This window comes from Achroia grisella, unplaced genomic scaffold, assembly GCF_030625045.1.
Source record: "Achroia grisella isolate CSIRO2021 unplaced genomic scaffold, CSIRO_AGI_Agris_v1 utg640, whole genome shotgun sequence".
Classification (NCBI taxonomy): domain Eukaryota; kingdom Metazoa; phylum Arthropoda; class Insecta; order Lepidoptera; family Pyralidae; genus Achroia; species Achroia grisella.
In genome coordinates this window covers 3,201,053-3,226,357 of record NW_026712977.1, presented here as the reverse complement: position 1 = coordinate 3,226,357, position 25,305 = coordinate 3,201,053, and the positions used below count along the sequence as shown (strand labels likewise).

At 30.2% G+C, this 25,305-nt stretch overlaps 1 protein-coding gene across 3 annotated transcripts in view; it reads right to left on the bottom strand.

Moving 5' to 3' along the window:
* LOC131849102 (protein nervous wreck) overlaps positions 1-25,305 on the bottom strand; it is a 69,653-nt gene that overhangs the window by 36,819 nt on the left and 7,529 nt on the right. For all 3 annotated transcript variants that reach the window (XM_059199092.1, XM_059199093.1, XM_059199094.1), the window contains exons 2-3: positions 16,780-16,923; positions 7,611-7,696 (exon numbers count right to left, since the gene is read on the bottom strand). In XM_059199092.1, coding sequence (XP_059055075.1) covers positions 7,611-7,696; positions 16,780-16,923 — 230 coding nt within the window. The remainder of the gene's footprint in view (positions 1-7,610; positions 7,697-16,779; positions 16,924-25,305) is intronic.

Below are 25,305 nucleotides of genomic sequence, written 5' to 3'. Positions count from 1 at the left end.
TATCGGTAGTTAGCACACCCTTTTCTGAAGGTTGCGGGTTGTTACAAGCAGTACAAGCTGTGCTAAGTTTAGAAATAGATGAGAGTGTGTGAAGTCCTTACTTATTATTAATATTTATATCTCACTGCAACAGTGATGCATCAGACATAAACACGTAAGCAGCAAAGGCAACTTATTTATTCATATGAAATTTCACGAATGGTAAATGTTTGTATATTCGCTCTAAAACCCTCCGTCCTCTCCTAGCGAATTTTGAATGCTACTATTGCTTTTGAGTACATTTTATATTATATACGAACAGTGTTAACATTACATAGAAATATAAATAATCTTTATTCAAATATACTTAATGAAAGCACATTAAAGTAGTCATATTTTTTTAATGTACTACTCATTCGAAACGCCACCTTGTCATAAGAAGAAAGAGAATGACATCTGCGTGTTGTTCTTTTAAATAAATGTTGTTCAGAATTATAATTGTTAAGAATTTCTGTTAATCAAACTATTAAATTATTCTATTACTAGTCGTTTCCTCAACTACCTATATACTTGTGGTAGGTAATTTATCTTTAAGGATATTTCATGGTTCAGAATGGTACAGAAATTTTATCTATTTGTCTATGAATTTGTACGCGTTTATCTCAATACCGATTTCAATTTAATTTTAACTATGTACTGTATTGTATTTGGTTTATTCAATACGACTTATTAATCTACCTGCCCTAAATTGGGGAGAGTAAGTTTAACTTATATTTAATATTTTATTTACACTTAATATATTTTGCATTTATAAAGTTATTATTAGCAATAAGCTATTTTAAAACATAAACGAGAGCACTATTTGTTTTTAATATCTCCGATAATACGAGTCCGCGAATGAAAGTCGTTAATAATGAATCGAAAGCGGATTTAATGAAAATAAATTCATCTGAAACCTAATTACTCTGTGCTCTAGATTTTTATGTGTGTTTAAATTGAGTGTTAAAAAGGCACTGATTAATCTAATATACCTGTAGGTATAAGTAAACTCTATACAATTAAATTAAACTGAAGTATCTCTTTGTAATGAATATTAGGCATTTTTTATACGGTACTCATATAAAAAAAATATATGTTATTGGCTTTCTTTCAAGTTTTCTGTTCGTTCTTGCTACAACAGCAATACAATTTTGACGGCAGGCTCATTCGCAGATAGCTAATGCCAAAAGGATTAACTTAGGTTACTTTTGTTTTAGAAATTGTACTTATTACCTATATATAATACTTAAATTTATTAATCAGACATGCCCGCGACTTTGACCGCGTGGTATTCTGAATAACGAATTATTTTATTTATGAATCGATTAGATTAATGTCAATACTAATTGTTATGAGAATTTTGGTGTAACAAGCTCCTCATAATACCACTGAAAGGCGGTATTACAGGAACCGTTACATCTGTTAAATATTTAAACGCACAGACAATAATTGTGAAAAAATTTTTTTACATCGCTAAAATACACACGTGTAGAAAATATTAGATTAAAAAAATTAATTGTATATAAATTACTTTAAAGGTTTTATTATACATATTTATGCAATGATACGCAAATGTAACAGTCGCGTGGTAGCTCGGTGCAAAATAACTAATTACAGTAGTATATTGTCGAAATATCAGAATGTTAAACTATATTTAAAAATATATAAAAAAAGACACTATTTATATCTTAAAATAATATTTGCTGCATTGTGCTACTAAAGATATTAACAAACGTTGGGCTAGTCCTAACTTTCCATGTAAATTCTAAAGAGACCGAAAAACATGCAATACTTTCCTATATGAACGCTTCCTAAAGAACTTAAATAACTTGCAAAACTTTTTCATTCAAATGCGTTCTAGAGAGATTGCATAAAAGCAGAACTTTTCCATATGAACCCTTTTGAGATCATAAATGCATAAAATAACGTATCATTACTTATTTTAGGATTTTACACTAGAAAATCTACAACGCCGACAGCTCTAATTTTTTAATTTGATTATAGGTGACAAGAGAAAACTTTCACAGCAATGAGGTAGTGACAAAGCTTTTACGAAATTCAAGCGCTAAATTCTCTTAAATTGTTATAAAAATGAACTTTGCTCTATTTAAATGCTATATAATATTGCAAAAGCGCATACATTTTTAGTAAACGATGATGGAAGTGTGTTAACGGCCATTACTGAGATAGGAATAGGACGTTCATTTTAAAAAACTATTAATAGATATATTAATATACTTAATATACGTATTCGGAATGTAGACTTAACAAAAAATAACGAGCAAGAAATATGCCCGTTGCTCTCAAAGAAATTAAAAAAAATAACCGTATTGCGTTACATTTTTAAGGTTTTGTGTCAATACAAACTACCAAATAGCATTAATTCACAGAAGTAAAATGTAAAATACATATATAGCTACTTCAATAAATCTATCACAGTTACCAAAACACCAGTCCCCACAAACATCACCCGTTCACAAGTATAACTGACAGTCATGAATATGATTAGATTAGGATGAAGGCAGGTCAACTAGCCTAGAATTAACTACGTTGACAGTTATGGGATCGTATGGATGAAGCAGTTGACAGGTATATTATTAGCAATGGCGTCAATAGTCTCGATAACTATCAATTGCGGTCGGTAAAAATGTATTGAAATGCAATAATGCGAATAAATTAGTCAAACATATTTAAAAAGAATATAATATTCAGAGCTCTATGAAACGGTAATTTCATTGATAGCGCGTATTATAGCTACCCGGAATCCAGTGACAGCGTCTATTCATAAAGTCGAGGAACTTTCCACGAGAAACGAAGTTAGAATATGAAAATTCATTTTGAAGATTTCTGTCGTTCAAAGGTTTAAAATTATTATATATTTCTATGCAAAGACGGTAGTAGTGATTTAACTTATGATCCGTATAATATTATAATGTAACCGTTGTTTATACACTATATGTAAAACCATGGAGATCTCATATCAGTTACGGACTTAATATTAAAAAAAACATTAGTAAAACGTGGAAGAGGATCCTTATGAGAAAAATGTAGTAATATAATATCAGTCCTTTTCAGCCCTATGATATCGAAGAAGCTGATTACGGAAAATAAAGCATATCGCACTTGTGTAAAAGTTAACACAACATGGTAACAACTGGGTAATGTGATCCTTTTATGAGGACAAAGTCGTACCATACAGTGCGCCTTTAATGGGTTGTAGCCCACGGACGCCTTAGATACCCTTTTTAATTCCTAGCTGTTTACTTTAGAGAAAAACTCGGCACATAGCACATCGCTGGAGGAAATTTCTCTTAAAACCGTACTGTACGTGATCATTTACATACCAGGTATCAGAAGGAATTCCCTGTCGATGGATAGAAGGCGACTAAGTCATATAATTCCATAAAACATAATCCGTTAGTTTTTAGACAGACAATTTATGCATGCACCTCCGAACATAGTGACTTTAATATTAAACAAAACTGAAGTCATTGATATTACAAATATTTCAACTACATACCCTTGTATTTTTTGTTTGTAATCTAATAGATAAAAAGCAAACACTATTTTTTAAGTGTTGCTTTTATAATACATTAGGGAAACTGCACCCAAATTGTTTAAATTGTGTCTGAGACTCGCGCGTTTTATAAAGTTTATACAAAGACCAATGAAGAAAGATTCAACAACTATTGTTTTTCGTTCTTTTTTGTTGACATCTTACGTTTCTGAACTGATGGTATTTTTAGTCAAATACTTTCATGTAGGTATAGGTAGTAATTTTATTCTATGATTCTAAAAATATGAATGCAGGATAAATTTGAAATATATATTTTTCTACCACTCTATTAAACAGGATGTGCGATACTGTAACTGGCCGTACGAGTACTTATCTAAAGTGATCAGTTAGTTGCAGTACGTATAGGAAATTCAGACCTGGAGTCCAGTGTAATAACGTGTTTCTAACTCAAACTGTATTTTCAATATCCGGGCCGTTTATTGAGTTAGCGTACCACTACATGGGGGTATCCTGCTGTCCAACTCAAACAACTATGTGAACTCACACGTGAGCTACGGATTGACGCTAAACCGATCATATTCGCTTTGAAGCCTCGCCAAACTAATAATTAAATAAGTTAGAGCCATCAAATCTATCATAGGAAAATACAGAATATTTGCAATTGTAATTAGTAACTATACTACATGACAGAAAATTAATGACTGTCAGAGATTTTAGAAAGACAACGCATAGCCTTTGTCTACTTAGTAGATTATAATTATAAGTTCTACAGAGAACAACCTGACTATATGACAATGTTTCAGTTCTGACAATCTAGTCAGTTGGAAAATTGATACGTGCAGAAATATCTTTTATACATAATCTAATTTTTCCCTCTATATATAATATTTACACACGACACTTATACAGCAGTAGAGAATAGATTTTAATTAGAATTACGAATATAATATAATATTTTTCTATTTTACATATCGTGAATTTCTGTTAGAGCATGTCATAACCGAATAAGTTTTGCAGCTAGTATTTTGATAGAAATAGTTATTTTAAGATTTTATTCCACAAAAATACAAGTTCATTCATAATTCATGATTTCCAAAGGACCACTTAATTTGAAATTAATAACATTTTGACAGAGTTATCGAGTGTCAATTAATTCTCTTTATAGTCACCAAATGAATATATTTAGATTTAAATCGAGAAATTGGCAACTTTTACGTTTTTTTATGTACCTATCATAATTGGCAGGTGAAAGTTGAACAATCAAATGTCATAATAATCTTCATTCTATACATATTTTGAATCGGCAATGGCATAATATTCTTCTGTTTACATAAAGCTTCATTTCAGAGAAATGTAGTAAAAATGATTACAATCCTTGCCGTCCAATTACAACTACAAATCCAGATACAATCGATCTATTGTCGTATCTCAACAAATCATCCTTCTGATAGTCGAGTACAGCATTCCTGGTATTTCTCAAATTAAAAACATAGGTAACTACCTATTTTGCTATAAAACTACGTCACTTTAATAGAAAAAAATTGTTCCCTATGGAATTATATATTTTATATTGTTTTAAAAATGGTCGCAATACATACAAACAAACTTATACAAGTGTCACGGGCCCGCAGCCACTTATTAATTCATTTGTAAACTCACGGACAGTTACCGCATGGCCATTCACCTTCAATCCCTTTGCGCCACGTAGTCAAATTTTGGCCAGCTATTATTCATTTTCAAATTGTTCGTTTAATACAAAAGAAATTGAAAGTCAAGAATTTATGAATAATAATGTGATGTTTAAATATAAGTAATATAATCTATGTATGTAAATTATATATATTATTATACTGTTTATAAATCCAAGTAAATAACAAACGTAAACAAGTAAGTGATAAACAATCAAGAATTAATAACTTCTAATTACTGCAGACATAAAAATAAAAAAAATTAAATAGTAGGAATAATAAATAATATCAGTTCCCATTTTCACGCCAGAATGAAACCTTTTTGTGCCTGTAAATAAATATTAAGAGAGAAAACATTTTATATTCTCACCGTTTCATAAAATAGCCCGGATAATAATAGCAGAATTTCGCGCGATTTTAAATTCCGACGCAGTCCGTCAACTACTTGTTATGAAATAAAATCTTTTTACTGTCATAATATCAAATATGGTTGAAGTGTAAATATTTAATAACCCTCTATGAATATACTGCTGTATTGAAACGAAACTATTGAATATTCATCGAGTGGCTCTACGAGTATTATTTATGTAACTCATCCCCGAAACCCGATAGACAGAGTAGATACAATGCAGGTTACATTTCAGTTCTATTTATAGATATGTTAACCAGACTACACAATATTAGTATTAAATGTAGATAAAATATATAATACGTATTAGGTACATAGTATAAAACAAAGTCGTTGTCGCTGACTGTCCGTCCCTAAAATTACGCAACGGATTTTGAAGTGTTTTTTTAATAGATAGAGTGATTCAATAGTAAGATTTATACGTATAATGCATGTACACCCGAGCGAAGTCGAGGTGGTAACTATTATATATAAAACAGTTGTGTAATTTTTTTTCATACATTCGTACAATAAAATTATAAAATAGATTATATAATAATATTATTTATACATATAAAATAATACATTAGTGATAACTACAAAATGAAATAAATTTAATGTTTTATAAAATCAAGTAAATAATCTGGTTGGAGATGTCGTTACATTATCTATACATCGGAATCTCAAAATATGTTAGGTATAGATTCTTCATATTAGCAGTAACCCGTAAAGTACCAGTATACTAAAATTGAAATATATACAAACAAACATGTAATTTTTATAAGTTTGGGATTATGCAAAATATATAGTTTCTGCTAACATACTGTATTAATAGGCTTGGGTAATCTTCATATATATAAATGAAATACTGTTCGTTAGTCTCGCTAAAACTCGAGAACGGTTGAAACGATTTGGCTAATTTTAGTCTTGAAATATTAGTGGTAGTCCAGGGAAGTTTTAAACACTTATAGAATAAGAAGAAATTGCATGTAAAATAGTAAAAACAACACTTATATTATACTGCTGATACCTGTCAAACAGGGTGCGTTCAGAAATTTATGCGTAACTAAACTTAAAAAACCTTGGACATATTTAATTTTTAGCCAGAACGGAGTCAGCAAGTATCGTTTAATATATAATATTAGTAATAATCGTTTAATATATATGGAACCATATCAATGTATTGGTGTCATAGTTGTAGATATCGTAGCCTGTGTATTAATATCTAGGTATTGACATTATCGCAATCTAGGACATGCTTACGAGCCGATATCATGCGGTATCTAAACCGTGCACCCTATATGCCACCCCAGTTGACAGCGCAGCTAATAACTGTCTACATAGTTTGCGTACCGCTCTCTGTCTAGATATCTGGTGAGAATACGAAACACAGATATTGTATATAGCAATCGTATTGAGCATGATTAATGGCTAAGCTCATACGTCGAGGAATGCTTGAACTTTGACATGACCAAATGAGTAGATCTGTCGCTTAGAGTTCGAGAGAGAGAGCAAATAATTCGTAATTAATTACTGAATTTCTTTAATAGCAGCTACTTGAAATCTTTAGTGTCTTCATCTACTTTTTCTTTACATATAATAAAATCGTCTGTAAATGAATTACTGGAGGAATTACGATGAAATTTTCACAGAATATTTTGGTAAAAATGGGTCAACAAACAGGCTAACGAGAAATTAATATTAATTAATTAATATCATATAAAATTTTAATATGCTACCTACAATTTTATCAATGAATCAAACCTTAGATGAGGTCGTATAGATGTTTTATTAATTGTTGTCATTTTATCACAATCAGTAGATGGCGAACTACAAATGTAGACGCATACAAACTCGCGGGCATTACTAATTTGACATATTGAATCGGCAAACAAGTAGAGCATAAATTACATACAACAAATTATATTATTTATTAGCAACTAAAGGTCGCATTGCGCGCATACTGTTCGTTGAATCATACTGCTATAAGAATACGCACCATTTCTCTTCGGCGCCGTCCACCTTTATGTCGGGTATATTTGGTATTTTCTTGTTGAGGTACGCCGAGGAGATCTTGAGTAGCGCCTGCGAACAAACAGGTGTTACACTAAATAGGATCACGACAGCACGCCCTGCGCAGTAATAGTGGGAATAAAATAATTACTTCGTTAGATTTCAACCGATTACAAAAAGGTTTGTTTATACGTTATATATGTCATACTACTATATGTTTGTGTACATTTATTTATACACTACATTGGTGGAAATAAAGCTTACATCTGATGGTCAACGGTTATCGTAGCCTATGGGTGACTGAAACATCAGGGTTGACAAGTGCGCATTGTCGACGTATAAGATTTTATATGATATTTTCGCTAATATTTGTATAACTATGTACCTATATAGATGATTTTAATGAACTTACTATGCTTTCATATTTTAAGACAATTGTTTGCATTTGTGTGTTCTGCCAGTATACCGCCAGTATCCAACTGGCGGTATACTGGCAGAATACTTTGTAACGTAGGTATGCGTTGCACTTATGCTGACTATCTATACTGAATACTTTATATTATATTATTTATAATATTCACTAAAAGACTTTCAGACGAAGTTGAAACAGTTGTCGCCAAAAAAAAAACATAGTTAATTTCCATACATAATTACAAACATATAGATACAAAAATAAACGTTATTTTTGTAAATAGTATATTTTGACCAATTAAAAATTTACTTTGATTGTCGCCATTAGGCCAATATAAATAGGAATGTTCTTGTTCATTATTATTTAAAATTAATTCTATATGGTAATTGAAAGTAACTCACAGGTAAATTAAAAGAGGTGAAATATCTAAATTTGTCGCTGTAGGTACCCATGTAGGCTCTATATACTTAGGTGGTTATGTATATGAAATCCAAAGACTATTTAAAATAAATAGAATTTGAAATTAAATTATTTATTTTATAATTACTCGAAACTCTGTATTAATAATATGTTTGTTCGTTTGTTTAATGAGCGTTTCGTTATACATCCAACGTTCTTTCATTGGTTGGCTATTCATTACACACCATTATTCACGAAGCCACAAAACAACGTGACATTATTTCATCGCAGTCATAAAATAGCTGGTATACGCTGAGGCAATGATACTACAGAAGTAATGTGAAACAGCAAATGCGCCTGTTTTGACGTCTCTCATTACACTTGAAAGCAGCCTTTAGGTACGAGGCATTTGTTCCTATTTGTAAAAAAAATATCATTTGTAGCCGTACTTTCCACTTCAAGCATAAGCATTTAACGTCTGCTTTTCCTTGTAGTTGAATAATGTCGCTTACAATCTTTTCAGGTTTAGTGAAAATGATATTCTAGAAAAGATTATTATCATTCTACCAATGGCAAGATTTGCCGACAAAATTTTGCGTGCGTTATGTAAAAAATATATTTATAATTGTACAAATTTTGTCACGTTTCAAAGGACGTAAAGGACAAAACAGTTCAATAGCGAAAATAGGATTATTACATAATCAACGTTATTTATACATACTAATATACACACAAAAGTTCTGGATTTTTATTTATAATGGATAAATTTAAAGAAATACGTTTTTATACTACTAATTTATGCGATGCAGTTTATTTAAAAAAAAATAGATAATGTCGTGACACCCCTTCGTAGCTTATGTTATGACATATGCTAGAATCCTTAGAAATCCTTATCCCCGCTACAGTACATACGGATATTACCATATCCACAAAATATTGACGGAGAGTGTTGTACCTATAATAAATATTAATTTCAATATTTTACCTAGAGTTTCTTCTTGAATGGTGTAACTAATTAGAAATTCATTCAAAATGAATAGCGAAGAGTAGTCGAGAATACTTTTGAATGGTAACTTTTATCAATCAAACCTTTGACTTGATTTATTGAATTAAAATATTTCAAGAACAGCTTAAATAGATATTGGAAAAACCAATTTATATAGAATTTATGTAATCGCAATATAGTATGTATGTACCTATGTATAACATATTATGAAACATACATGACAATGTTACTCGTTGTTTACGATTTTATTATCGTCGTATATATATTGTGTAGTTTATCTAAAAATATTTATAATGTTAAGTATTTTGGAATTCTTTTCTATAAAATTAATATATAATAATAAAGAATGCTACATAAGATACACCTATGATACTCCAGTGGCATTTAATTATTTCTAGGTAACAACAATATTTATTAAGTTTACCATCTAAACACGCGCAAGGGATTTGGAATGATTATAGGAATAAATAGATAAACGTACTTCATGTAAACGGAAAAGCCTGTAGTAATTCTTATTTCATTTGATAAAAGTGTGTAACATGTTGGTACACAAATACTAATACCAGCCTTCCTATCTCTATTTATGTTATACCAGTACAAACCAAATCCCATTAAAATTGGCGCTTAATTTGAGCAGGTAAATATTGGCTACTCAAATTGCTACCAACTTTATAATCGGGAGGAACATTTAAAAGTTGGACCTATTAAAATTGGCTAAATATTGTATATATAATAACACATAAATATAAATACTTAACGCAGACGAGGAGGTATCTTGCTTTCAGTCTATAAGACTTAGCGCAAAGCTAAGAATTTTATGCAATTAAATGTTTACATATAGCAAACAACATATTGTTTTAGTAAAATTGATATTTCTTATACATCCAAATAAGAAAAAAATGAGGAAAATGAAATTTCCAATGATTAGAGGTATTACAGTGGTAATAAGATACCTTATAACTTAACGTTGTCTAAATAATTTCTGGTATTTGTATATAACCTTTGTAAGAAAATAGAAAAACATACAATTATATTTTCTAAATCCATTGTAAATTCGAATTCTATTATGTTGATAAATTGATGAAATTGACTGGTAACCCGTGATACAGGTTTACAAGTTCTCCACAAATTCGTACTTTAGCATTAAATTTACAATTTAGCTTAATTTTCCCAAATAGGTCTGTTACGTCAATGTTTTGAGTAAAAATAAATACTATTTTTATTTATGTAAAATTTTTGACATCAATGCATAACACATTTTGGATAAACTATTAACAATTTGAAACATTTGTCAGTTTAAAGGTATTGTTCCAATTAATACGAATACAGGACGTTTAGCCGAACATTATTAATTATACTACTATATATTTGATATAAATTTCAATACTACATTATATATTATAATTTACTGAGGTTATCTATGTTGTATAATCTAACATTCACGTTAATGATGATGTTGTAAAGTGTATTAATTTAATAGATGGTTAATAAAGCAGTATTATAATATGTACAAGTGAAACATGTAGAGAATGTATTATTACGTACAAGGATAATAGTTACAATTTTGTAGTGATGAAAGTAGACATAATAAATATCTATGAAATTTGCCACCCCGATAAGTTATGCAAGGTGCTCCTATGTATTGGATGCCTGAATAATATTTAGGTCTAAATATTTTCCAAGTCTCGGATAACTTTCGTACTATGTAGCACATAACTGCTAGTTGCTAACAACAATTTTATAACAGACTAGTTGTTACCCGTAACGTAGATTGTTATATTATGTCAGTTCATTTTGTAAAATTCAAAATGGAGACAATACCTATCTATGAAATTTACCACTCTGAAAAGTTGTGTAAAGTTCTAGTAGCCATTGGATGCTTAGACAATATTTAGGTCTAAATATTAACCAAATAACGAATAACTTATTTACTACGCGCTAAATTGATAACAACTACATATTATATAGAAGACTTTCTGTTACCCGCGACTTAGACTACTTTTTTTGATAAAAAATAGACTCTGTGGATGAAAGGTTCTTTCAGGTATAGTTTGGCAGTAGTAAAGTCAAAATAAATATCTCGATACAGAGTGGGATATATAATTTAACACTAAATACGTATACTAAAAGCGTATAAATAAAACTCAATATTAAAGAAAGTAGAATCTATTGCGAACTAATAAAACGCGTCAAAAGTTTAATAAAAGGGAAAGCAACAAAGTTTACACTGGAGCTCGTTCTCGACCGATTTAAATGTTCCGTTGCACATTTTGCTTGCAAATATTTTTCTGTATAGATTAGTTCAGTCTTTTAGAAATATCGGAATCGTATTCTATCAATTTAATTGGTTAGTAGAATTTACACTACACAAAGTACAAAGTACTATCTTTACGTTTGCTTTCTTTGTTAGTTAAATATACACGTTTTTGTGATATACATTTACACGTCTCGTTACGGCATTTAACAAAACTGTTAAAGGGTAACAAACATACAGTTAGACGGACAAATGTCTGTACACAAACGACAAATTATTTGTATTTATAATATTAATGAAATAATATTAGTAATGACCAGATAGTTTCTGCATATTCAATGTTCATATTCAGAATATAAATCGCTTTGATAGCAGGTAGGATCATTAAATAGTAATTATATACTAAATGATACCGTTTCCAGCGTAATATCTTCGCCCTTATAAATGCTGTGCGCATTTAGTATGTCAATTTTAATAATAATTAGAAATATATAATGAATGAGTTCAATCTATTTAAAAAACTAGAACAAAATAGTCACATTTTATATTACGAACTCATGAATATATTTTTTATTTATTTCTTAAATTATTTATTAAAATACTTTTATATGTAATTAAATATAAATAATAGAAAAAAAGTTGTTTTATACAATTGGATATTGCCACACAAAAATTCTAAACTTATGTGAACATTCATAGTAAGAGGAAGTGTTTTTTTCGTTCTATTCTAATGCTTACCACAGCTAGCCTTAACAGCTTCGGACTATAGGCGGCGAGTAGATAGCACTCCAAACCAGCAGAAGAACTTATGGAGCGGCTGAAGACTAACACCCATCTTTGCGAAACAGTGACTGTTCTGTATGTTTGTTACCTTTCTTGACTAAGCGGCTTAACGAATATCTTAATCAGAATCTCATCTTAAACTGAACTGAGTTTAAGATGAGATTCTCAAAACAGCACTTTTTATACGTAGAAATTCATTTATTAATTGAAAGACAAATAATTCTAAATTTTATGAGTTCGCTGTAAAGTTTTAATAACGACTTCCATCTAATCTGGTCAAATTAGATTGAAATCAATATTAAAGTTAAACTCCAATGTAGAGATATTGTGCTTTTTCAATTATAGACTTGAGTAAAAATGTCCTCAAAGTGATTATCGTGAAATTCAACATAAAGTCGTGCCTTACAACAAGCGTCCCACTTTTCCCGTCGTAAAGTGTTCACTTGTGGAAACCTGAGAAAGATTTATTTCTCTTAATCTCACTTTAAACGTATCCGTTGAATTCTTTGTGTGTTATTCTGTTAAGAATTTCGAATAAGGGTAGCCATACAAACTGGTTGAGATTAAAAAGCAACAGCTAAATATTGTTAACCCTCGACGTAAAAGCAAGAGTTTTATAAGTTTGACGCGTTATTTTATTTCATAATCTTAGTAGTATTGAGCAGATTTTTGTGTTTATAAGTAGAATAAATCCGGATTTATTTTAGCTGTGATTAACCGTTACTTTTTCTTGTTTCCGCCAATTTATAATTATCGGTGTTATTTTAATAAATCAAATACATTATATTTGATTTATTAAGCAGTAATATTTTATTATATTGGAAAATAAAAGCTTTACTCTCTATTTATTTATTATATTTGATGTTCACCTACAGTTTACGGTTTTATCTTTATCTTTTCTAGTACTTTAACTTATTATAACGTTAGAATACCTTAGAGATACTAGAAAATAAACTTCTCGAAATATCAAAAGCAAAGCCGGACTTCATTTATGTTGCGCACATTTAATATACTTGGGAAAGGGATGTATACCCTGAGGAAATTATGAAAGGTCACATATTGCATGTTGCAACTTGCAATGTAGTCACAATCTATAAATAATACATATGAGTGACCACGTCAGTCAAGATTACCATCAAATATTCCGCTATGATATCAGTCGAATTAAAAGTGCATCCAATAAACCTTGAAAAGTCTGGCCTGAACTGTAAATAATAAATACCGGTCTATAACGAGTTAGATTCGCGTAATGAAGGGTCTGAACAAATAAGCAAGTTCTGAACAACTAGGTAATGCTATACTTTTGATGCACTCTACGTATACAGCCACAATGTAGTTTATTTTTTTTTTAAATCGAATAAAATTTGAGTACATTTAAAAAAAACATTTACTGATGACAACTTTGTAAAAACCATTACCACCAGTAACCATTGTACCTAAGGCTCACCTATTACAAGCCAAGCAGGTCGCTTTGTTTTGGTTGAATAAGAACATAAACATAAGAAACATAAGCAGTGAAGTTACAATATAAGACGTATCTTAGTCCTCTGAATGCCTGCTGATCATGTATGTACACAGGCAACGGTTAGCACTTATCATTCGGTCGAGGGTCACCATGTTTGTCACTCCAATTGCATAAAAAATCGTTTAATCTTTTAGTTTTGGTACATATTCAAGGAACTAAAAGACAAACACGGGTCAGACACTATCATTATGGAGGTAATTTGGCCCAGAAATATTGATTTGCTCACAAATTGTTCCTTTATAGTTTGCGGTTGCGACCACAAGCCACAACTCGACTATAGCAGTCCTTCTCAAAGTGGCGACAACGCCCCGTTGAGGATGCTTCGAGCTTTTAAAGTAGCAATAGAAGGCTAATAAAAAATTAAGGGGCGTTTTAGCATTCCAGCTACAAAAGAAAACATAGATGGATTTAAAAATAAGGAAAAACTGTACGTTATTACATAAAATTTTATACTATCCGAATTTGATAACAGATTTTATTATTATTCTTCGGAATACGGCAAAACAAATCACAATTTGCTTAGTTATTTAGTACTGTATAACCTCAAAAACTCCAGCTGTCTTGCTATATTTTTTGTACCTTAAATACTCTCGTAGGCGTTGGTATTAATAGTTTAACGACCATGATCTAGGTATTGGAAGATGTAATTACACAAGTTAGGGAATTACTGTACAGAGCCGTGTAAGTTCTACACACACCTGCGGAATAGACTATTACTAAATAATCAAGTGAGACTGACTCCCACAGGTGCGATGTGTTTCAGGCAACCTTCTATGGTCACGAATAATTACATGTAAACAGTAATACTTAGGACAAAGAAAAACATATTGGACTACTTCAAATATTTTTATAAATTATAAATATATATAACAGCCTCGTTGATCTAATTATTTGGGGGGATTGTTAGTAATGTGCACTAATAATCCCATTGCTAGCAATGTACCCTGTCAGGTTGACTTCCACTGGTGCTCGGCCAGCGTAAATCGTTATCGCAGGCGGGTGCACCATTCCATTATCATCCAGAAGATCTAGCTGTTTACTACACCGCTTTACTCCCGATGATAGAGTGTTCGATTCTTAGCACGGTGTAATATCTATATTAATGAGAGATTATTTGTGTTGACTGGTTTAGGTATGAGTATATATAAAATAATATTTATTTCTATTAGTTGTCAAGTACTCATAATACAAGTTCTGCTTAGCTTGAAAGCTCTGCTTAGTTGGCTCTGTGGAGACGAGTTATTATCGTCCTGAGTTATTATTTTATTATGTATAATTTCACCAAATACAATATTTTTATGTCCTACTCTAAACAAAAAAAATCTTGTAGTAGATACCTTAAGCAGAACAGGAAGTTTTCCATTCTAGTTGTACGAAGTCTAAGAATCTTCACAAAGAACTCTGTGCAGATTCTTTTAAAATGGACAACGAAAAATACGGTTGACGTCTAGAAGAAAGGATGTTACTGCTGCTAACTTTATACTGCGTCTAAACATTGTTGAAATTCGTATTTACGAGTACATTCATTCTGCATGGATTATATAATACTAGCTATGCGGTTTCGTCCTAATGAAATTTGTACTCTATGTGTTATTCTCGAGTATAAGCTGTATTATTATAAAGTGACATTAAAATTGAGTTACGTTGCGTTATGTAAAAGAGTAATAAACATCCATCCATCCATTTATCCATCTGCACTCACAAACTTCCAGGTTTATAATATGAGTATGATATTACTGGTCCAATATAAAATCTTACTTAATTCTTTGAAATAAGATTGGAATCTATTTTATAGAAAAATTGTTATAATTTTATCAAAGATGTTTACTTAAATAATACTGTAGCAAGTAATTAAATTGTGAAGACGTGCTAATAGTATTATAAGAATTAACGATCTATCTCTATGGTGATTTGGAAACAACTCACAGATCGTAAATTTTAGATTATATTTTATCGTAGTGACGTCAATTTATTAATAAATCTATTTTAATAAGTTAAATTAATATTTATTCGATATTAATTGGGAATTTGTATTTCAAATAACATTTCCATTTTATAACATTATGCACATTTCAAATACCATGTACCTATATTGATTAAATTCAATAATTATGTCAATTGGTTTTGCTTGGCATTTTCAGTTGGCGTTATTGAACTGAGCTATTACTGTAATTGAAGTTTTAAATTGTTTCTGTGTGCATTTACTGCGGAAAAAGTCCAATTACAGATACCAATTTGCTACATTATACATAGAGGTACATCGTAAGTCAAAGGCGTATACACCTACTTACAATTTTAATTTATTTTCTATATATTCCGGTCGAAAATCAGCAACTATTAGAATTAACTGTTTTGAGGAAATAAAGTGCATATTTATTCGACATAGTTAGTCGTATGGGTTTACATGCTTTACATATAAAACATTGTAGATTTCCAAATGTGTGAATATTACAACACGAAAGTTGTATACATTCCATATTCCATAATTTGACGAGTAAATCTTGCATTACATATTAGTTATTATATGTATATTCAGACAAGCAATCTAACCCTGTTTTCAGTACTAACCACAACATAGAGCCCTTGATATTATTACTATTATTATTTAAATAATATTTTAAAGTTGAGGCAATTATTATGAAACCAACTTGGGAGTGAAAAATATCAAATACGAAAGTATAGCGACTGTCTTCTATTTCAAATCGGCTGAAATAGTATTATAACTGGACCACTACCGACTGATAAGGGTACCTATATACGACATTTTTGTACTTACCTCCGAGTACGACTTCTCTATAGCGGACCGCTTGATGGTATATGTGCGAAGGTCTTCCAACAGATCGCACTCATGCTGATTTTTAGCGTGAAGCTTTGCGATCTGCTCCGTATGCAGATTCTTCAGAAACTTCGTATAGTTACTCTGAAACAATAACAGAGATTAGGTACCTTTCCACTATACACATTTTAAAAACTTAAAACAAAAAATACATTGTGGCAATTGACTGAAACATATGATGGTTGATTTTTCAACAAGGCTCATTGCATTGAGCCTTGTTGAAAAATCAACCATCATATTGAATATCTACTTATTAAAAATATTTATTTTTCTCCATAAACTTTCTTTCCAACTCAATTCAGTCGCGCAAGGTTTACTTGCTACTTCTATTGCATTTCTTTATATACTAATTACCTATCAAATGCTACATAAATACAAATGAAATTATTACCAGCGACGTCGTCTACTTTTTTAAGATAAAAATTGAACGTATATCCCACTTTGTAGTACAAATCAATCCTCTCGTCAAATTTCAATAAAATCCGTTCAGCTGTTTAATAGACCAAGGTAACAAAGAGACCGATAGATAAAGTTACCTAATTTATAATACTAGCTGTAACTACTCGTCTTTATCTGTACAAATTTTTCTTCATATTTCACTCCCTTCTTGATTAATTATTTATTTAGAAAAGATATATAACGGATGTCATGAGTCTGTCGATCTTGACGTCCAATTTCATAAAGATTTTTGCTTAGTTGTTCATTCGTGAAAATATAAAAAAGACAAAGCCAAAAATATATACTTTCGCATTTACAATATTAGTATGAATTTCACTAATAATATCGTAAGAAAGAAATAAACACAGCAATTCCCGTTACAATTTGCCGTATAAATTTTACACGATAGTAAATTGCATAACCTTCGTAACGTACTGACGTTTGCCTTATAAATTTGCAGCAATTTATTGTGTTCGATCTGAAGGGCCTATAGTACATTAACTGTATAGATTGGCGCTACAATGCAATTGTGTTGCTATGGCTACATCGACGTCGGTATCACAATTGTTTAGAACAGATAGGGATCCACTGCACATACTCGTATTTAGTTAACATGTCCCGACAGCGTCTGGCAAGCCGGTTGCCAGTAGCTGTATTTACCTCCACCCTTTGACAGTCTGGTATCAACCGAACACTACATAGCTAATACAGTAAATAGGAGATATAATTACGTCACTACAAATCCAATCTACGTGGAATACTTAATGCTTTAACTCTTCTATATTTAAATTTGCAGCAAATTCTTGTTGCAATGTAAGAGATAAAATAACGAACTAAATTATTATATCTTTACTTACAATGATTGAATATTAATTCTGTTATTGCTTTTTGTATACTTCATTAATAATTAATTAAAATATAGTTTCAGGTGAAAATAATATTTTTATTGAATAAATGACAGCTTACATCCGATTTATCGTATCTATTATAATTTCTGTATGAAAATTAATTTTTCGTATGAAATATTCAAATTGGTTCTTTAGTTATTTGCAATCCATATTCTTAGATGTAAGATGGCGGCAGAAAATGGAGCATAGAGTAAATCATTTCAGATTTATACGTAGGTACGTGACGCGCATTTTGCTGTAGCAACCTTTGTAAACTGGCGTCAATCATTTTGGTCTTATAGCGAGATTATTAAATAAGGTGTAGGTAACTAGAGAACTAATACATATATTAGTATGAAAATAATTTTAATTTTATTACTATGCAGATGGTTAATGTATCTGATACTACATAATAATGTGAAAGTATGTCTGAACAGATGTTAATGAATTTGACACGCATGTTTTATCTCAACCGCTAATCTATAAGGGGCTATAGTAGTGAAAATCTATATAGAGGCGAATTCCCTGATAATAAATAATTTACCATAAATTTAAGCATTAATCTCTATCATCTATCGTATACCTCTGGTATATAACATCTTCTACAATTACGAAATTTATTTACTTATCTCTGGTATGTACCTAAATAAATCTTGATATAGAAAACAAATGGTTAATTAATATTGCCAATGTATATTGAAATATATACAATAATAAACTACGTATTTTTATACGCCCGTGATTAAGTTTCATCGTTCACATGGAATAAATCGAAAACATATTTGAACACTTTGTTATGTAAGTAATGAAATCGACAAGGATCCGTCTCTGTGTAAGAAATAATTACTAAAACCAACTGATACACGTTACGTTATACATATTTAATTTTAACGGATTTATAAATTGTTTCATAATTTCGGCTTCTTAATTTTTGTGCGCATATCCAGAAATATATTAACTGAGTTGATTTTTACAAATGTATTGTAACAATCTTGTTGCATTTAGTAGCTGCTTTATCGCAATCATTTAATAAGTAGAATATATGAATTACAATAATTCTGAATACCAACTGTACTATTTAAGCTTATTGTTAATATATTATTGTTCATCGAGGCATACCACGAATAATTTCATGGCAAATAGGCACAGTGTACACCTCAGGGCTGCCCAATTAATATTTGTACAATTTCCAGTGCTAATTATGTCTGTAAATACACAATTGGCTGAAACAGATAATTAATTTATTGATGAACATTCACGGAAGCGGATAAATCAGATTGTTGTTGAATTGACATGCCAATGATTGTCATTCAATTTAATTTTACAAATATTCATGTAGGTATATAATATATTATCTCTGAGATGATACGTTACATTGTAATTTACTTATAATGGAACTTGCGACTACACGCTCATTTGTAAGCGTTATTTAATAATTTTAGTTTGTGGTTATGGACTATAAATACTAAATATATTAAGGCAAAAACAAAATTACTAAAATACATAGTGAAAGACTAACCAAAGTGAAATAATAAAATAAATAACATAAATATTAATTTAAGATATTTAAGGAAAATAAATTTAAAGCAACAACTATTTATTCTACACAATATGACAATATGAACACGACATGGTATCATATCGCAATTGTAAGAGCCTAAGTCCTATATTTGGAGAGCTTAGCTATAAAGCATTTAATATATTTTCAATAAAAGAATGTTACGTAGTTTTTATTGCTTATTTTTATACCTTTCATAAATAATGATTAATATTCTATCATTATATTATTTCTGTATCTAACGGATATCTTCCCACTCGCCGCCAAAGGTTAAGATGTGCGCTTTGGCCGAACTTCCTTTAGGTACACTAGGTACATATACGTATACCAACGTTAGATAAACAAACGTTTTGATGTAACAAACCCACACAAACAATATAATATATACTTCACACATTAGATTAGATTAGATTAGGTAGATTTAATTTTTAGATAATATATTTGTATTTTTTTAATTCAACGCAGTTAGTTACTTTCGAGATATTGTGACAAATTAATAAATAAAAAAAAGACATATATAGTACTGTATATAGACAAAAAAGACATATGTAACTATATATAGTATGCTGTTATTTCTACATGACACTAACTAAACAATCCTCGGTACATCCAACAATCCGAACATTTATATTAATAATAGTATAATAAACAGAAAAATAAATTAAGAACAATTAGTTGAGTCTACCTGTCTGTTAGAGCTTTAATTACACTAATCTAAACTCGATAAACCATGTTTATTTTTAACTACTGCCTACATTTGTTGTCTCTACAATTGTATAAAAAACAGCAATAGCTTGAAACTTTCGAATGTAATGGAAATGTTTTACACCCAATATGTCAATTTAAAATTTCACAGACAATGTGAGGATAAACTCTCGACATACGATGTAAGTGAGCAGAATTAAGCTGCAGCTCGCATGCAGTTCGAAATTATTTCGAATTGAAATACGAACTACAAAATAGACATCGGAAAGTGCTACGTATTCGTAGTTAAATGGTAAAAAGTAAAACTCAGTCCACGGCGCTATCAAACTATTTTAACTGAACTGCATGAATAGAGAGCTGCATCACTGTATGCATTGCTTAATAGCAAACTTTAATTAAAGTTGAATAAGTATCATGCTAACTAACAAAGTTTTTATTTAAACTCGCAAACCAGCGCAAGTAATCAGAGATATTCCCACTCTCCCAATGGTTGCCTGGTACAGAGTACTAATGGCATTAAACTGTATAGCACATGTAATTTTTTTATAATATAATCCTATATACAAATTTGGTTGACCTCGCTAATGTCAGAAATTACTAGATCGATTTGATAAATTCCTTTAGTGTAGGATAAGCCTAATTGTCGAGAATCGAGGCTATATAGGTAACATTAACTAAACAGCATCGAAATATATTGCGCAAAAAAGGAGAAAATATGACGCGGACGAAGTTTAGCAGGTATGCTAGTATAGCAAGAGGACATAATTATGTACATAATTAAAACTTTTAAATAATCTCTGAATAAAAAATAACCTCTAATAAGTCATAGCTAATTGGCAAAAAAATCGCACCAAATCGGTCCTTTCGTTTAGGTAATTTCGGTCGTTTCGTTAGGTAGCTACGATGTCTCTAATGAACACACAGACCCTCCATAGATCTATAAAACTTATAATACCTCCCTTTTTACATCCACGGTGTGACTTAAGAGTGGTTTTAAATTATCCTTCTCTAAATAATAATATAAATAGATTGTAGTGCTATTTACCAACATTATTTATCTGAAGAAGGAAAGACATATATATATGCAGTGCTCTTATTACAATATATTCCTAATGGGCAAATATGTCAAACTACCTCCTTTAGCTGATTTTCAAAGTAACCTTTATGACGTTTTTCCGGTCTAGTGAACGCATTCTCAGATCACTTTAGACAGGTGACTGGTACTCAGAACTCTGTTTACAATATTATATATATAAGTTCTTTAAACATATCATAACAATGTTAAAAAATATGTAAAACCAAAATGGAGTACGGAAATAATAATACTAATATTGAAATAATATTCACAGACTGGAATGTTAACAACTACTCTTCATTATTAAAATACTTTACTTATCTTTGTGCAGTCTATTTAATTAATTAAAGTAGATTTAATGTTAGCGGAGAAATGCAGATTGCAGAAAAGACTTCTTTTTCATGATTCAGAAGCTTCACAATGTAGATACGATAAGTACTCAAAGCAAAGTTGCGCAAACAGGTAGTCGTTTGCAAAAACAAGCTTTCTACGGTTTCTTAATAAAAAAGTAAAACTAATGCCTTTCAACATTGTTTGTTCTGACTGCAAGTTGTATGTCTCATAATTGAAGTCATAGTATCATTCGTTTCATGTGGTACCGTGGCAAAATGTTTAATACCATTACAGACCGATAGATAAGTGAGTTCAAGTCTAGTCAACATCAATGATTTGTCATTATATTGCTGGCTGGTGATGGAAAAATATGTAATAAACTAAATAAATTGATTTAGACATTCTCAAAAAAGTATGGACATTTAATAGATTTGTACACAGTTTAGTACAACGGCTTCAGTTAACAATATCTCTAATTACCCTATCTATCTATATATCTATAATAGACGTGACAATATAATATTATTTATTATCGTTTGTGATTGGAATGACGAACATGCAAACAATCTGCAATTGGTAACAGACGCATATCGAAATGACCATGACGTATTGTGAAGCTGACCCGGCGCACTTCGTACGACCTCAAACATTCATCGCATTCAATCAATTTGATCTTGAGATGTCATCCAACCGTTCTATAAATATATATATGAGAAAATAAATTTTCTTCATCATTTTCCGATCTAATACTAACTACTAGACAAATATAAAAAAATCAACTGTTTTTAGATTATATATAGTGTAACATTCACATTCATGTAAAGATATATAATTGTACTTTCTAAAAATTTTGCTCGATACTTATATATTCGTATTATCTATTATCGCCCGTCGCCGCGTCGTGAAGCTAATGATCAAAATAAAAAACATTTTTATGACATAACGATATAAGGTCACATTAAATAATGTAACAATTAAGTAATTCAATAAAAATAATTCATAAGTAATATATATCGTCAATATGGAAATATTTTACCGAAAGAGTTTACATACAAATTTTATATCAATTTCTCGATAAATACAAAAACGGACAGTTGTTTTTGTTTGACCATTGTTTTGGAAGTGACGCATTTATGTATTAACGTTCGTACCTATTTTTTATCTATATAAATAATACATTGCAATATTTAAAGTACAAAAATTTATTTAAATTACTTATTGTATTGAGTAGGTAATGTATGTCTCCATTAAAAGCTGCTCTTACATATAGAAGTAGCAATCGGTAACATTATCCGCTTGAAATCTCCGTAAAAGTGTACAAAATCACCTGAATTTCAGTGGAACATTTGGTGTGACATAAATCCTACATAATGACTACTGTACATAAGTCCTAAAAGGAAAAAACTATTTGCTATATAAGATAAATAACGAAATACTTATGGTATTGTAATTCTTTTATTTTATCTAAAAATCGTATTCCTCCAATGTTTGTTCAGGATAATCTCCAAATCTACTTGAGCAATCTATTAAATTTGGATCATTGTGCTTTCGTCCATATTAAATGTTGTTTTATCCCTATAATTGACCCTTATATATTATTTATTTTAAATAATTGTATAGGGCAGAACAAAGTTTCTCATGTCAATTAGTGTAACGATAAAATTCTTTTATTTGTCCCAATCTTCGTATAAGGTATCTAATGAGATAGTTACAGAAACTTCATCGTCTTTAGTTTCACTTACTTTCGTAATTGCACCTACCTACTCATATTAATGTCCATTTATATTTGCTAAAGTACAACGTTTTTGCAACGTTTTCATCTGTCAATTGTCAAAATCTATTAATAATTATATTTTTCAGAACTCTGCTTCCATAAAGCCCTAATGCAAATACATTTTTTATAAAATTATCTAAACTTTTTAGCTTCCTATACAACAAGGCAAAGCCGTCATAGGATCAATACCAAACCGTCCGTTATGTTTTAAGTCTTTTCTAAGTTTAATTCATTTATAAAGAATTAGTCGTAATTTAACGAGATCATTTCAATAAAACGAATAATTCATTTCATAATACAATGTATAAACAATCATAAATACTTACAATGACGGCCGTAAAGTAATTCTAATTTTTTTTAATAATGTTAACTTAATTTAAAATTCTATAAAAAATTACATCATTATTTGTACTATAATATACAAGTACAGTAAATAAAACACTTTAATAATGCAAGTTCATAGCAAACAAACTTCAAATGCACAGAAATTTCTCATGGCACACGAGTATCCAATAAGGGGTTTATATAAATTCCCACGAGAATGTAAGTAAACGGGTTCCGCGTTGTCAAAGCCGCGTAGTTAGCTTTGTATACAGTATTTCATGGATATCACCGACAAAGAGAAGATATTTTATTTTATGTTGTAAAAGTGCAAAATGTACTTGACCGATTTTAAAAATTCATTCACTTTTTAAAGGTTATCCGGGTATAACTTTCCTTATACTTTTCATCTAGGAAGAGCTTGCGGTATACGAGTATTGGTAGTCTCTTATAAAATATCTATAAATGTAAATAAATAAATGTACAAATAATTTTACATAATTAAATTACACTATAATATATAGTCTGTGTAAGAGTCAAAGAAGTCGCCTTTTTAGTGTGTCTGTTTTTCTGCTTACTTTTACAAAACCGCACAATGGAATGTCATTTAGAGCGTATATTCCGAAGGTATATATGTATATATAAGTTCGTTGACATACCAATCTACAAATTGTATAAATGACAAGATTTTAATGATTGCAATTCCAAATATGTATGTCATATTAAACTCCAAAATTTCAAAGATTTCACAGTTAACGGTGTAATAAAAACTCAATTGTTTTGAAACAAAATCCCTAAATATTAAAAAACCATACGTAAAAGATATACACAGAACAACGAATTATTTTATTAACTACAATCGTATATACCGAGTAACCGTCGGCGTAATTTATGATACGCGGAACCGAACGTAATGGCAGAGTAATAAAACAATAACGATTTAAAAGGGCATTCGAAAAGGTAGGTTTAAGCTAGAATTTAAACTGTTATGTTAATCAGTTCTTCTTTAAGCTATCTACTAACTGTAGATTTGACTTATAACAAATATTTATATATCTATATGAATAAATTAATTATAATCTATATTGATATTATTTCTACCTTATCTACACGAAGATTGTCAGAGAATAGGCAGAGTAACTCTCCTTTATTTTTTGGTTTTTGCAACTTGTCTTATATAGAACACGCAATAGCTAGAGATTCCGGAACTCCTCCTTCGGTTTAAAGCTATGAATATGAATCAATTGAATAACATATAAACATATATGAATATTTTTATTCGGTTATCCAGATGTTAAAGTTGCCATTTAGTAATATTATAAAACATATACATATATCCTTTATAAAAATAAAAAGTGAGTAAACTACGTTCACA